The sequence below is a fragment of the Leucoraja erinacea genome, chromosome 10 (genome assembly GCF_028641065.1).
Source record: "Leucoraja erinacea ecotype New England chromosome 10, Leri_hhj_1, whole genome shotgun sequence".
In the NCBI taxonomy this organism is placed as follows: domain Eukaryota; kingdom Metazoa; phylum Chordata; class Chondrichthyes; order Rajiformes; family Rajidae; genus Leucoraja; species Leucoraja erinaceus.
In genome coordinates this window covers 39,334,267-39,346,988 of record NC_073386.1, presented here as the reverse complement: position 1 = coordinate 39,346,988, position 12,722 = coordinate 39,334,267, and the positions used below count along the sequence as shown (strand labels likewise).

At 42.7% G+C, this 12,722-nt stretch overlaps 1 protein-coding gene across 1 annotated transcript in view; it reads right to left on the bottom strand.

Annotated features, from left to right (window-relative positions):
* The window catches only part of fam20b (FAM20B glycosaminoglycan xylosylkinase), a 69,950-nt gene that overhangs the window by 36,033 nt on the left and 21,195 nt on the right, over positions 1 to 12,722 (bottom strand). Inside the window, exon 2 of the mRNA XM_055641988.1 lies at positions 2,396 to 2,889. Within this exon, the coding sequence (XP_055497963.1) occupies positions 2,396 to 2,841 (446 nt within the window). The 5' untranslated portion in view covers positions 2,842 to 2,889. The remainder of the gene's footprint in view (positions 1 to 2,395; positions 2,890 to 12,722) is intronic.

Sequence of the window (12,722 nt, the reverse complement as noted above, 5' to 3'; positions counted from 1 at the left end):
CTTTAACTTTAAACTATTAACAAGTTTTGTTGAAGTGAACTAAATTTTTATGAATTATCACAACTGAACTGGATTAAAATACATTATTTAATGTAATATTAATCCCACCATGTTGTACTGTAAAATACTGATTATCATACACTGTCTTGAATAGTTGAATCAAATACATAAGTTGAACAAGCATTGCATAGAAACATAGAAAATAGGTGCAGGAGGGGGCCATTCGGCCCTTCGAGCGAGCACCGCCATTCATTGTGATCATGGCTGTTCGTCCCCTATCAATAACCCGCGCCTGCCATTGTCATTTATTTTTCTTGGCGCTTGATCTGTGGTCAAATTCTGAATCAATTAATATTATGTGGGTAATAAAAGGCAATAAAAATCCAAGGCATACATATCCAAAGCCCAAACCATCGGTAACACACCAATAAGAGGATTTGCTGCCATGAACTTTTAGAATTTATGTATCCTCAAACTGAAAAATAAAACTATACAAAGCTTGCAAGGAAAAAGTTACTTTCAAGGAAATTAGAACCTCTGGAAGTGGAAGTTTGCCTCATCTTATTTAGTGAGTCTGGGTTTACCCCCACAAAATATCTAGTCAGTCACTGTTAGCATTCACACCTTTCCAGGGTATATGAAAGGACATACAGTACATATACAACTCTTATGATTAGACTGTATATATTTGAAAAAATAGAGCAAACATCATTAAATAGATGACAGCATATGTAGGCATTACAAGACATAAAACCTCAAATGCTTCTCTGCACAGTGTATACACTAATGGACGATAATTTATTGCATTATAATTTTGGAACAAAGACATTTTTTTACATATTGCTCGGATGATAAATTGTATTCTTTATCTGCAGAGCTGCCAAGTTTTGTCAGAGGATTTCAGTATTCTAGTACCTGAAAATCAGTATTTTGCTGAGGAAATCAGTATTTTTACACAGTATTTTTACACGGTGCCATTTTGCTGAAAAAAATGTTTTTTTTAAATGTGCGGTCATACCCGTGTAAGAGTACAAGAATGCATAACTATGCTACCAATTGACATGTCTTCTACGCACCTTACCCGACAGTGCATTCATTGGTATCTCTTTGTATACTGCCGTTTGACCAGCTGCATCCTGCTTGTAGCACCAGATGATGATGTAGAAACCATTGTGTGTCTCTCTCTCTCCCTCTCCCTCTCTCTCTCTCCCACCCTTTCTCTCCCTCCCTCCCCCCCCCCTCCCTCTACTTCATTTTTTTTTCTACCTCCCTTTTTTCCCTCCCTCCCTTCTCCATCTCTCCACCCCTCCCTCTCTATCTCCTCCTTGAGCCCACCCACCGTACTGTAAAATCAAGGCCAATCCCAATGTAACGGAAATCCCACTGGTAACTTTCCACCACTAGGCTTATCCAGAATTCTATCACTGCCTGAAAAATAATCAATGGTTCAACTTCCACTGAGAAAGAGAATTCCAAAGACTCATTGTTATGCGAGAATTTTACTGAACAGTCTGTGACCCATAGCGCTGTGGCCTTAGCGCTATATGTAAAGCCCATAGCGCTATGTTCAAAGCACATAGCACTCCAGCCAGTAGCGCTATATTTAGAACCCACAGTGCTTCGTTTAAATTCCCACGCGTTAAACTGGCAGCGCTCTATTTGAACCTGGAGCGGGACAAGCAGCGACTCTGGAGAGAAGGAATGGGTGACGTTTCAGGTTGATACTCTTCTTCAGACTAAACTGAACTCCATATTTAAAATCCGTATTTAACAACACAAAATCTTACATCCGCCTTCTAATCGCATTTCCGTACAAAATATGGAAAATCTCTGTATTGGCAGCTCTGAATCTGTTGTTGATTTGTGCAATGAAATATTTTGCAGACCAGAAACGATTAAATATGTAAGCATTTATTCACAATGATCAGAGACTATCACTTAATTTGAAAGCTGATGATTGTTTACATAGAAACATAGAAAATAGGTGCAGGAGTAGGCCATTCGGCCCTTCGAGCCTGCACCGCCATTCAATATGATCATGGCTGATCGTCCAACTCAGTATCCTGTACCTGCCTTCTCTCCATACTCCCTCTAGCCACAAGGGCCACATCTAACTCCCTCTTAAATATAGCCAATGAACTGGCCTCAACTACTTTCTGTGGCAGAGAATTCCACAGATTCACCACTCTCTGTGTGACATTTATTTTTGTCATCTCAGTCCTAAAAGACTTCCCCCTTATCCTTAAACTGTGACCCCTTGTTCTGGAACTTCCCCAACATCGGGAACAATCTTCTTGCATCTAGCCTGTCCAACCCCTTAAGAGTGTAATTAGCAAGGAGGACGTGTTATGCTTTAGTTTAATTTCAGTTTTTTTTTTCTTGAACAAATCAATACCTTTTAGGTTTGAACACAACCTTCTGTCCGCCATCAAGAACAAGCAGAGCTTTCAGCTGGGTTCCTTTGTAGCCCACGTCAGCCTTGATGATCTTTTTGGTGGCCATTGCATGTAGAATGGCTCCAAGCTCTGGAGTTTCTTCTGGATACACCTCCCTGGGAACAACCCATTGTGCTGCAATTTCCCATGGTGACTGCAGAGTGTGCTCCAGATTTGGATTCAGTTCGATTTTAAGTGTATCCATCATATGCTGGAAAGAATGTTGATCCTCTCGATTAGTTGCAGATGAGTCTGAATTGTCAATCAGGAACACTTTTGTGAAAATAAAAATAACTAGAAGGGCAGCTAGTAAAACAACACGCTGCTTTAGCTTCATGATGTCCTTAGTTCCAAGATGGTGATAGATATTACAAATGCCGTCAAAATGGTGACTGCATTCCAACATCAACTTCAGCTGAATTTTGCAATCATGTCCATGCCAATAATAGATGCCCTGAAAGAAAAATAGATCATTAATTTTTTATCGAAATATTTTTAAACACAATAAATGCACAAATAGTAGATAAGAATAATAGACTGATGGCTATAGATTTGATTTGTCCATCAATTCAATTGGCCAGCTAGAGATAAGGTCAGCGTGGTGCAGCATTTAAAACTGCTGCCTCACAGCTCTAGGAATCCGGATTCAATCCTAACCTCAGGTGCTACCCGTGTGGAGTTTGTTGTTCTCTTGATATCAGCTTCCAGTAGGTGCTCCAGCCTCCTCCGACAATCCAAAGATGGCTTGATAATATATTAGCTATTGCAATACACTCCTTAGCTCAGTGTCGTAAAAAAATAATCAACGTGGCAGTTAATAGCATACAAGAATAAATAAAGTAGCAGAGAAATAAGGAAATGGGACTGCTCTATTTGGAGCTGGTATGGACAAATAACCTAATTTTATGCTGTAATTAATGTTGTGATTAATAACAAACAAGCTTAATCAATTTATCTTGAATCAATAGACAGTTTCAATGCTGCCCAGGGAAGAGAAAATAAGCATCTACAAAAATAATTCCAACAGCTGAAGAACAACATGAACAGTTATAGAATCATATTAATCCTGATCAACCCCCCCCCCCATTAAAAAGTAGCTTAATTTAAAGACAAACCAAACATTCTCCAAAATCTTGACTTTCCAATATACTACCTCGTTAATATCAATTTGTATATTATTAATTTTTTTTTAATGTATATTATATAAATAGAGTACTTAAAATAATGCTGTATGTTAGCACATAAAATATTGAATTGGAAATTACACATGAGCAGCAATAATTCCTACAAATTTTTAAATGCATTGAACTAAGAGGTTACAACTGCGATAAGAGTAAGTTTGAGATTGGAGAAAAAACCTTAGCCTGAGGTCTGTACTGAGCTGCAAGCCTTAGTGTACTCTGGCTGTCGCAGCTCCGCAAAATCTTCTGCATTTTAGAGTACATTAGCTTTGATCGAAAAGTATTGTGGGGTAGTAAACTTGAATATGTTTGAGGGAAGGAATATTGAACCCGATGAATCTGGTTGTACTGTTCAAAGTAAACAGTGGATTGCTAATTTCTAGAAAATATTTATAGATTATTAATATACATTGCAAAAACAGTGACTTGCTTGAGGTTGCAATGACTTTGATTATTTCCCCTGGAAGGCCAGAAGTTGCAGGGTGGCCTGATAGAAGTATATAAAATAATGAGAGGCATAGATAAGATAGTCAGAACCTTTTTCCCCACAGGATGCACAAATAAAACACTAGAGAGCATAATTTTAAGGTGAGCGGGACAAAATTTAAAGGAGATGTACGGTGCAAATTTTTATGGTGGTGAGTGTCTGGATCGCACTGTGGGTGATTGAAGCAGACACAATGGTGTAATTTATGGGACTGTTAGATAGGCATATAGGTATGTGAGGAACGTTGGGATATGAATTAAGTGCAAACAGATAAGATTTGGTCTTGGCATCATACTCGGCAAAGACATTGTGGGCCGGAGGGCCTGTTCCTGGGTTGTACTGTTCTACGTTGTAATACTTGAACTACAATCAGGCATGGGATAAGTGGTAAATATGTTACACAAGTGCCATGGAAGATCCATCTCTAACAAAAGCATGTTGATATTCAGGAGAATTACCATTCCCAATTCATCCCCACTTAACATTGATCAGAAACTTATCAGGACCAGCTACATAAATACAGTGGCTAAATAAAGCTATTTCATGTATGACACAACCCCTGATACCCAAAGCCACAAAGATCAGGTCAAGAGTATGTTGAAATGTTTTTCACTCGCTTGGATGAGTGCTTCAATAACACTCCACACTATTCAGAAGAATGGAGCCCATTTGACCTGTATACTGTTCACTAGCCAAAATCTCTACCTAACAATTACCAATGGATTTGGAACAGTTCACAAGTTATCTTCTTGAAGGCAATTCAGAATATGCAATAAATGTTGACAAAGCCAGTAATGCCAATGTTCCATGCAGATACAAAAGGCAGGAAACCAACTTTGGAGCTCACGTTGCAGGAAGAAGCTCTTCAGTAAATTAAAAGAGTATGAAGGAAATGCAGATAGACACAAAATGCTGGAGTAATTGAGCAGGACAGGGAGCATCTCTGGAGAGAAGGAATGAGTGACATTTCGGGTCAAGATCCTTCTTCAGACTAGTCAAGGGAAAGGGTAACGAGAGATATGGATAGTGATGTAGAGAGATACAGAACAAATGAATGAAAGATATGTTTGCAAGGTGAGAACGGGAACCTGGCGCAACTTAGGCGGGGAGGGATGAAGAGAGAGGGAGTGCAGGGGTTACTTGAAGTTAGAGAAATCAAAATTCATACCACTGGGTTGTAAGCTGCAAAAAGCTAAATATGATATGCCTTTCCTCCAATTTGCGATTAGCCTCACTGACAATGGAGGCCTAGGACAGAAAGTTCACTGTGGGAATGGGAAGGGGAATTAAAGTGTTTGGCAACTGGTAAATCAAGTAGGTCCAGGCAGACTGAGCAAAGGTATTCAGTGAAATGATTGTCCAGTTTACGTTTGGTCTCGCCGATGTACAAGCATCCACATAGAAACATAGAAAATAGGTGCATAGAAACATAGAAAATAGGTGCAGGAGTAGGCCATTCGGCCCTTCGAGCCTGCACCGCCATTCAATATGATCATGGCTGATCATCCAACTCAGTATCCTGTACCTGCCTTCTCTCCACACCCCCGATCCCTTTAGCCACAAGGGCCACATCTAACTCCCTCTTAAATATAGCCAATGAACTGGCCTCAACTACCTTCTGTGGCAGAGAATTCCAGAGATTCACCACTCTGTGTGTGAAAAATGTTTTCCTCATCTCGGTCCTAAAAGATTTCCCCCTTATCCTTAAACTGTGACCCCTTGTTCTGGACTTCCCCAACATTGGGAACAATCTTCCTGCTTCTAGCCTGTCCAACCGCTTAAGAATTTTGTAAGTTTCTATAAGATCCCCCCTCAATCTTCTAAATTCTAGCTAGTACAAGTCGAATCTATCCTGTCTTTCTTCATATGAAAGTCCTGACATCCCAGGAATCAGTCTGGTGAACCTTCTCTGTACTCCCTCTATGGCAAGAATCTTTCCGCAGATTAGGAGACCAAAACTGTACGCAATACTCCAGGTGTGGTCTCACCAAGACCCCGTACAACTGCAGTAGAACCTCCCTGCTCCTATACTCAAATCCTTTTGCTATGAATGCTAACATACCATTTGCTTTCTTCACTGCCTGCTGCACCTGCATGCCTACTTTCAATGACTGGTGTGCCATGACACCCAGGTCTCGTTGCATCTCCCCCTTTCCTAATCGGCCACCATTCAGATAATAGTCTACTTTCCTGTTTTTGCCACCAAAGTGGATAACCACACATTTATCCACATTATACTGCATCGGCCATGCATTTGCCCACTCACCCAGCCTATCCAAGTCACCTTGCAGCCTCCTAGCATCCTCCTCACAGCTAACACTGCCCCCCAGCTTCGTGTCATCCGCAAACTTGGAGATGTTGCATTCAACTCCCTCGTCCAAATCATTAATATATATTGTAAATAGCTGGGGTCCTAGCACTGAGCCTTGCGGTACCCCACTAGTCACTGCCTGCCATTGTGAAAAGGACCCATTTACTCCTACGCTTTGCTTCCTGTCTGCCAGCCAGTTCTCTATCGACATCAATACTGAACCCCCAATACCGTGTGCTTTAAGTTTGTATACTAATTTCTTGTGTGGGACCTTGTCCAAAGCCTTCTGAAAGTCCAGATATAACACATCCACTGGTGCTCCCTTATCCACTCTACTAGTTACATTGTCAAAAAAATTCTATAAGATTCGTCAGACATGATTTACCTTTCAAAAATCCATGCTGACTTTGTCCAATGATTTCACCACTTTCCAAATGTGCTGCTATCCCATCTTTAATAACTGATTCTAGCAGTTTCCCGACTACCGATGTTAGACTAACTGGTCTGTAATTCCCCGTTTTCTCTCTCCCTGCCTTTTTAAAAAGTGGGGTTACATTAGCTGCCCTCCAATCCTCAGGAACTACACCAGAATCTAAAGAGTTTTGAAAAATTACCACTAATGCATCCACTATTTCTGGGGCTCCTTCCTTAAGTACTCTGGGATGCAGCCTATCTGGCCCTGGGGATTTATTGGCCTTTAATCCATTCAATTTACCTAACACCACTTCCCGGCTAACCTGGATTTCACTCACATCTTGAACAACGGATACAGTAGATGAGGTTGGAGAAGGTGCAAGTGAACCTCGGCCTAACCTGAAAGGACTGCCAGGGTCCCTGGACATAGTAGAGGGAGGAGGTATAGGGACAGGTGTTACGACTTGCTTCAGTGATCTCATGGCTCTAGTAGAATTGTATGCCTATTGAGGTCAACTGAGCATTGCATGCTCTTGATCTTAGTGCATCTCCTGCAGTTGCAGGGGAAAGTAACGGGGGAGGGTGGGAAGGGACGAGTTATCCATGGAGTTGCAGAGGGAATGGCCTCTGCGGAAAGCGGAAGGGGTGAAGATGGGAAGATGTGGCTCGTGGTGGAATCCCAAGTTAGAGATAGGTTCCATATTTAATTACAATGGAGATGGTGAATAAAAGTTAGAGATAGGTTCCATATTTAATTCCAAAACCTTGAGAGTAGCAAGCATGAACCCTTTCATTACCACATAAAAGGGCCAATCAAATGCAAACAGCTAATTGTTTAATGTACATTGATAAATGTGCCAATGAACAATTTTAAATAATTCTGGTGTAGAGAAATTATTTAGTCATGATTCATCCAAACCACTAATTAATGCTTTGGAAAGGATATATGGAGCAATTAGATATATGCGTTGGGCCAAGTTGAGTGGAGAAGCAAGGATAATTAATATGAATAAAGGTCAAATAGACAACAAAAGAACTGCATTCGGTCAGGATCCTCTTCAAGATAAAAAAATCGGCAAACTGACATTGGATAATCTTTTTCTTTATTACACTAATTAAATTTGGTGTAACTGCATGGTGCATTATTCCTCACCTTTGACACAGGAACAAGAACTAGAACAAGCTACTTTGTCCTTCAAACCTGCTCCACCATTGAATTACAGTTGATGTGCACCTCAATTCTATTCTGCCACTATTTGACAGATCAAAAAAAAACTTTTCTGAATTATTTTTCCTTATTCTGGTTACCACTCCAGAGGAAAAATGTTTACAATACCTAACTTATCACATTCTTTTCTATTAACATTATAAATGCCCCAATTTAATCAACCATCAAATTGCTTGCAGTGAAGTTTATACATTCACTCTTGGTATTTAACACTTGGTATGATTTTACTTAATGTTACGCACTCTATTCAGCACCAATGTATCCTTCAAGTTCGTATTCCAAAATTATAAACAGATTCAATACAACACAAGACATAATTCTAAGCCCTTCCATTCCATTATTTTTTATTTTAAAAAAAGGTAGTATTCATTAGAGTAAGGACATGTAAAGTGTAATTTATGGCCGTTAGCAATTCTTAATTTGATTTTCTGAAGAATATTCCTAAAGAAGGGAATATTCTACTCTGCATGAGACCAAAGGATTACATGACAGGCCAGAACATTCCTTAAAAATCCCTAGGTGTTATGCAGAGTAGTGCAAATAACATGATTTGGATTGCACGGAGTGGCAAAGTTAAGCAGATAATCGGGCAAGGGATGTTGTTGTCAAAGATGTGGGACCGAAAGATGCTGGGACTGCAGCTATTTACAATTTACATCAATGATTTGGATGAAAGGATTCAAAGTAACATTAGCAAATTTGCAGGTGACACAAAGCTGGGTGGTAGTGTGAACTGTGAGGAGGATGCTATGAGAATGCAGGCAGGGTGACTTGGGCAGGTTGGGGGAGTGGGCTGATACATGGCAGATGAAGTTTAATGCAGATAAATGTGAGGTTATCCACTTTGGTAGCAAAAACAGGAAGGCAGATTACTACCGAAATGGCGTCAAGTTGGGAAAAGGGGAAGTACAACGGGATCTGGGGGTCCTTGTACATCAGTCAATGAAAGTAAACATGCAGGTACAGCAGGCAGTGAAGAAAGCGAATGGCATGTTGGCCTTTATAACAAGAGGAATCGAATATAGGAGCAAAGAGATCCTTCTGCAGCTGTAAGCCCTAGTGAGACCACACCTGGAGTATTGTGTGCAGTTTTGGTCCCCTAATTTGAGGAAGGACATTCTTGCTATTGAGAGAGAGCAGCACAGGTTTACAAGGTTAATTCCCGGGATGGCAGGACTGTCATATGCTGAGAGAATGGAGCAGCTGGGCTTGTACACTCTGGAGTTTAGAAGGATGAGAGGCAATCTCATTGAAACATATAAGATTGTTAAGGGCTTGGACACGCTTGAGCCTGGAAACATGTTCCAGATGTTGGGGGAGTCCAGAACCAGTTTAAGAATAAGGAGTAAGCCATTTAGAACGGAGACGAGGAAAAACTTTTTCTCACAGAGAGTGGTGAATCTGTGGAATTCTCTCCCTCAGAAGGCGGTGGAGGCAGGTTATCTGAATGCTTTCAAGAGAGAGCTAGGTAGGGCTCTTATAAATAGCGGAGTCAGGGGATATGGGGAGAAGGCAGGAACGGGGTACTGTTGGGGACGATCAGCCATGATCACATTGAATGGCGGTGCTGGCTCGAAGGGCCAAATGACGTACTCCTGCACCTATTGTACATTGTCTAAGAAGTAATGTGAGCTTGAAATGATCAGTGATGAAGGGAGATTCATCACAAAATCTACCTAGATTTAAATAATTCCTGACAACCTGGCAGCAATCTAATGAAGCCAAATGCCAAAGAATTAATAGCCCTTGGATTACGACTTGCTTCAGTGATCTCATGACTCAAGCAGAATTTTATACCTATTGAGGTCCACTGAGCATTGCATGTTGTTGATCTTAGTGCCAATGCCCAGAAGTCTCTCTGCATGTGCCATACACAAAAAAAAAAATCCTATTAATATTCTTGGCCAGCAGGTCCAAAGAGAATATAGCTCTCTAAACAGCAAGATTTAGGATTATTTTTAATGTTTTACTAGACCAAGGGGGACCCATTGGGTCCCGTCCCCTCAATGCGTGGTTGCGGTTGCGGTGCGGTGGGGGGGGGGGGGGGGGGGCATGCAGCGTCCCACACGCACACACTAACCATCCCCCACACTCACCAACCACCCTCCTACCCACACACACTAACCACCCCCCTTGATATTATATTAATATTATTTATTCGCTCCTTTTGCCAGAGCTGCCAAGTTTTGTCAGAGTATTTCAGTATTCTAGTACAGGTGCACAACCTTTTATCCGGAGTTCCGGAAACCGAAAAACTCCGAAAACCGGCCATTTTTTCCAGGATGTCGTCTGCACACCGAAGCTCGCGTTTGGCGCCAAACGTGACCCGAAACGCCCCACGGTCAACCCAGGTCTGTACTACTGTAGCGGCTGCCTCCTCCCCGGAGACCGGGGAGACACTTAAACATCTGTAAATCATTGCTTAAATGTTAGTCAGTTAGTTTGGAGGACTTTTATGTGAAGGGGGGGTTGAAGGGGTAAACTTTAATTCTTAGTCCCCTACCTGGTCGGAGAGGCGGGGAGTGGTCAATGCCTTACCGGGTCGCCGTGCAGTAAGCTCCGCAGCGCTGTGGCCGCCAACTCCCAGCTGGGGCTGCGGGCGGCGCCGGTTGTAGCTCCGACCCCGGCAACTCTACCCCTGGCTGCGAGGCTCCGCAAATGTTGGGAGTCGGCGGCGTCGCAGCGCTGGGATACCAGCGGGAAGCGGGCAATGCCTTACCGGGTCGCTGTGCGGTAAGCTCCAGGGCGCTGAGGCCGCCTTCTCCCAACGTTCGCGGAGCTGGGGGCTGCAGGCGGCGCTGGATTTGGAGCGCCTCGCAGCCAGGGGTCGAGTTGCCGGGGTCGGAGCTACAACCGGCGCCGCCCGCGGCCGGACGGAGCCCCCAGCTCCGCGATGTTGGGAGTCGCCGACCAGGTAGGGGACTAAGAATTAAAGTTTACCCCTTCACCCACCCACCCCACCACCACCACATAAAATCCCTCCAAACTAACCGACTAACATTTATGCAATGATTTACAATGATTCCCCGGTCTCCGGGGAGGAGGCAGTCGCTCCAGACTTTTCAAGCCACCCGCGCTACCTACCTAATCTACGCTAAAAATCTTCCGAAAATGTCCGAAATCCGACAAGTGTCTAATCCCAAGGCTTTCGGATAAAAGGTTGAGCACCTGTACCTGAAAATCAGTATTTTGCTGAGGAAATCAGTATTTTTACACGGTGCCATTTTGATGAAAACAATTTTGTTTTTTATGTGCGGTCATACCCAAATAAGAGTACAAGTATGCATAACTTTGTGGGGGGGAGGGGCAGAGGGGGGGGGGGGGGGGAGGGGCAGAGGGGGGGAGGGGCAGAGGGGGTTTCTTCAGTTATATAAGTAAAAAAGCAAGCGTGGACATTGGACTGCTGGAGAATGATGCAGAAGTGATAATGGGGAATAAAGAAATGGCAGAGGAGCTGAATAACTTTTTTGTATCTGTCTTCACAGTGGAAGACACCAGCAACGTGCCTGAAATTCAAGAGAGTCAGGGGGTGGAAGTTAGTGGAGTGGCTATTACCAGGATGAAGGTGTTTGGGAAGCTGAAAGGGCTGAAATGTGGATGTCACCTGGACTGGATTGAGTGCATCCTAGGGTTCAGAAAGAGGTGGTTTTAGAGATTGTGGAGGCGTTGATAGTGATATTTCAAGCGTCACGAGAGACAGAAGTGGAACCAGTTGATTGGAAAATTGTCAATAATTGTCAATACTTTTTCTGGTTGGCTGACAGTGACTAACGGAGTCCGCAGGGGTCGGTGCTGGGGCTGCTACTCTTCACATTGTATATTAATTATATGGACAAGGGGATTGAAGGCTTTGTGGCCAAGTTTGCGGATGATACAAAAATAGATGGAAGGGCAGGTAGTGTGGAGAAAGCAAGGACTCTGCAAAAGGACTTGGAAAGGTTGGGAGAGTGGGCAAAGAGGTGGCAGATGGAATATAGTGTAGGAAAGTGTGGAGTCATGCATTTTGGTAGCAGGAATAAAGACATAAACTATTTTCCAAATGGGGGGGATAACCCAGAAATCAGAGGTGCAAAAGGACGTGGGAGTGCTGGTGCAGGATTCCCAAAACGTTAATCTGCAAGTCGAATCGTTAGTAAAGAAAACAAACTCAGTGCCAGCATTTATTTCAAGAGGGCTTGTACAAAAAAAAAAAAGGAATGTAATGCTGAGGCTCTATAAGGCGTTGGTAAGGCCACATTGTGAGCAATTTTGGGCACCATATCTGAGCAAGGATGTGCTGGATCTGGAGAGGGTCCAGAGGAGGTTTACCAGAATGATCCTAGGAATGAGTAGGTTAACCTATGATGAATGTTGGTACTGGGCCTGCACTCGCTGGAGTTTAGAAGAATGAGGGGGAACCTCATTGAAACATACACAATAGTGAAAGGCTCGGTTAGAGTGGATGTGGAGAGGATGTTTCCACTAGTGGAAGAGTCTAGGACTAGAGATCATAGCCTCAGAATTAAAAGATGTTCTTTTAGGAAGGAGATGATGAGAAATTTATTCAGTCAAAGGGTGGTGAATCTATGGAATTCTTTGCCACACAAGGGTTTGTAGGCAGGAGAATGGGGTTAGGAAGAAGAGATAGATCAGCCATGATGGAATGGCGGAGTAGACTTGATGGGCT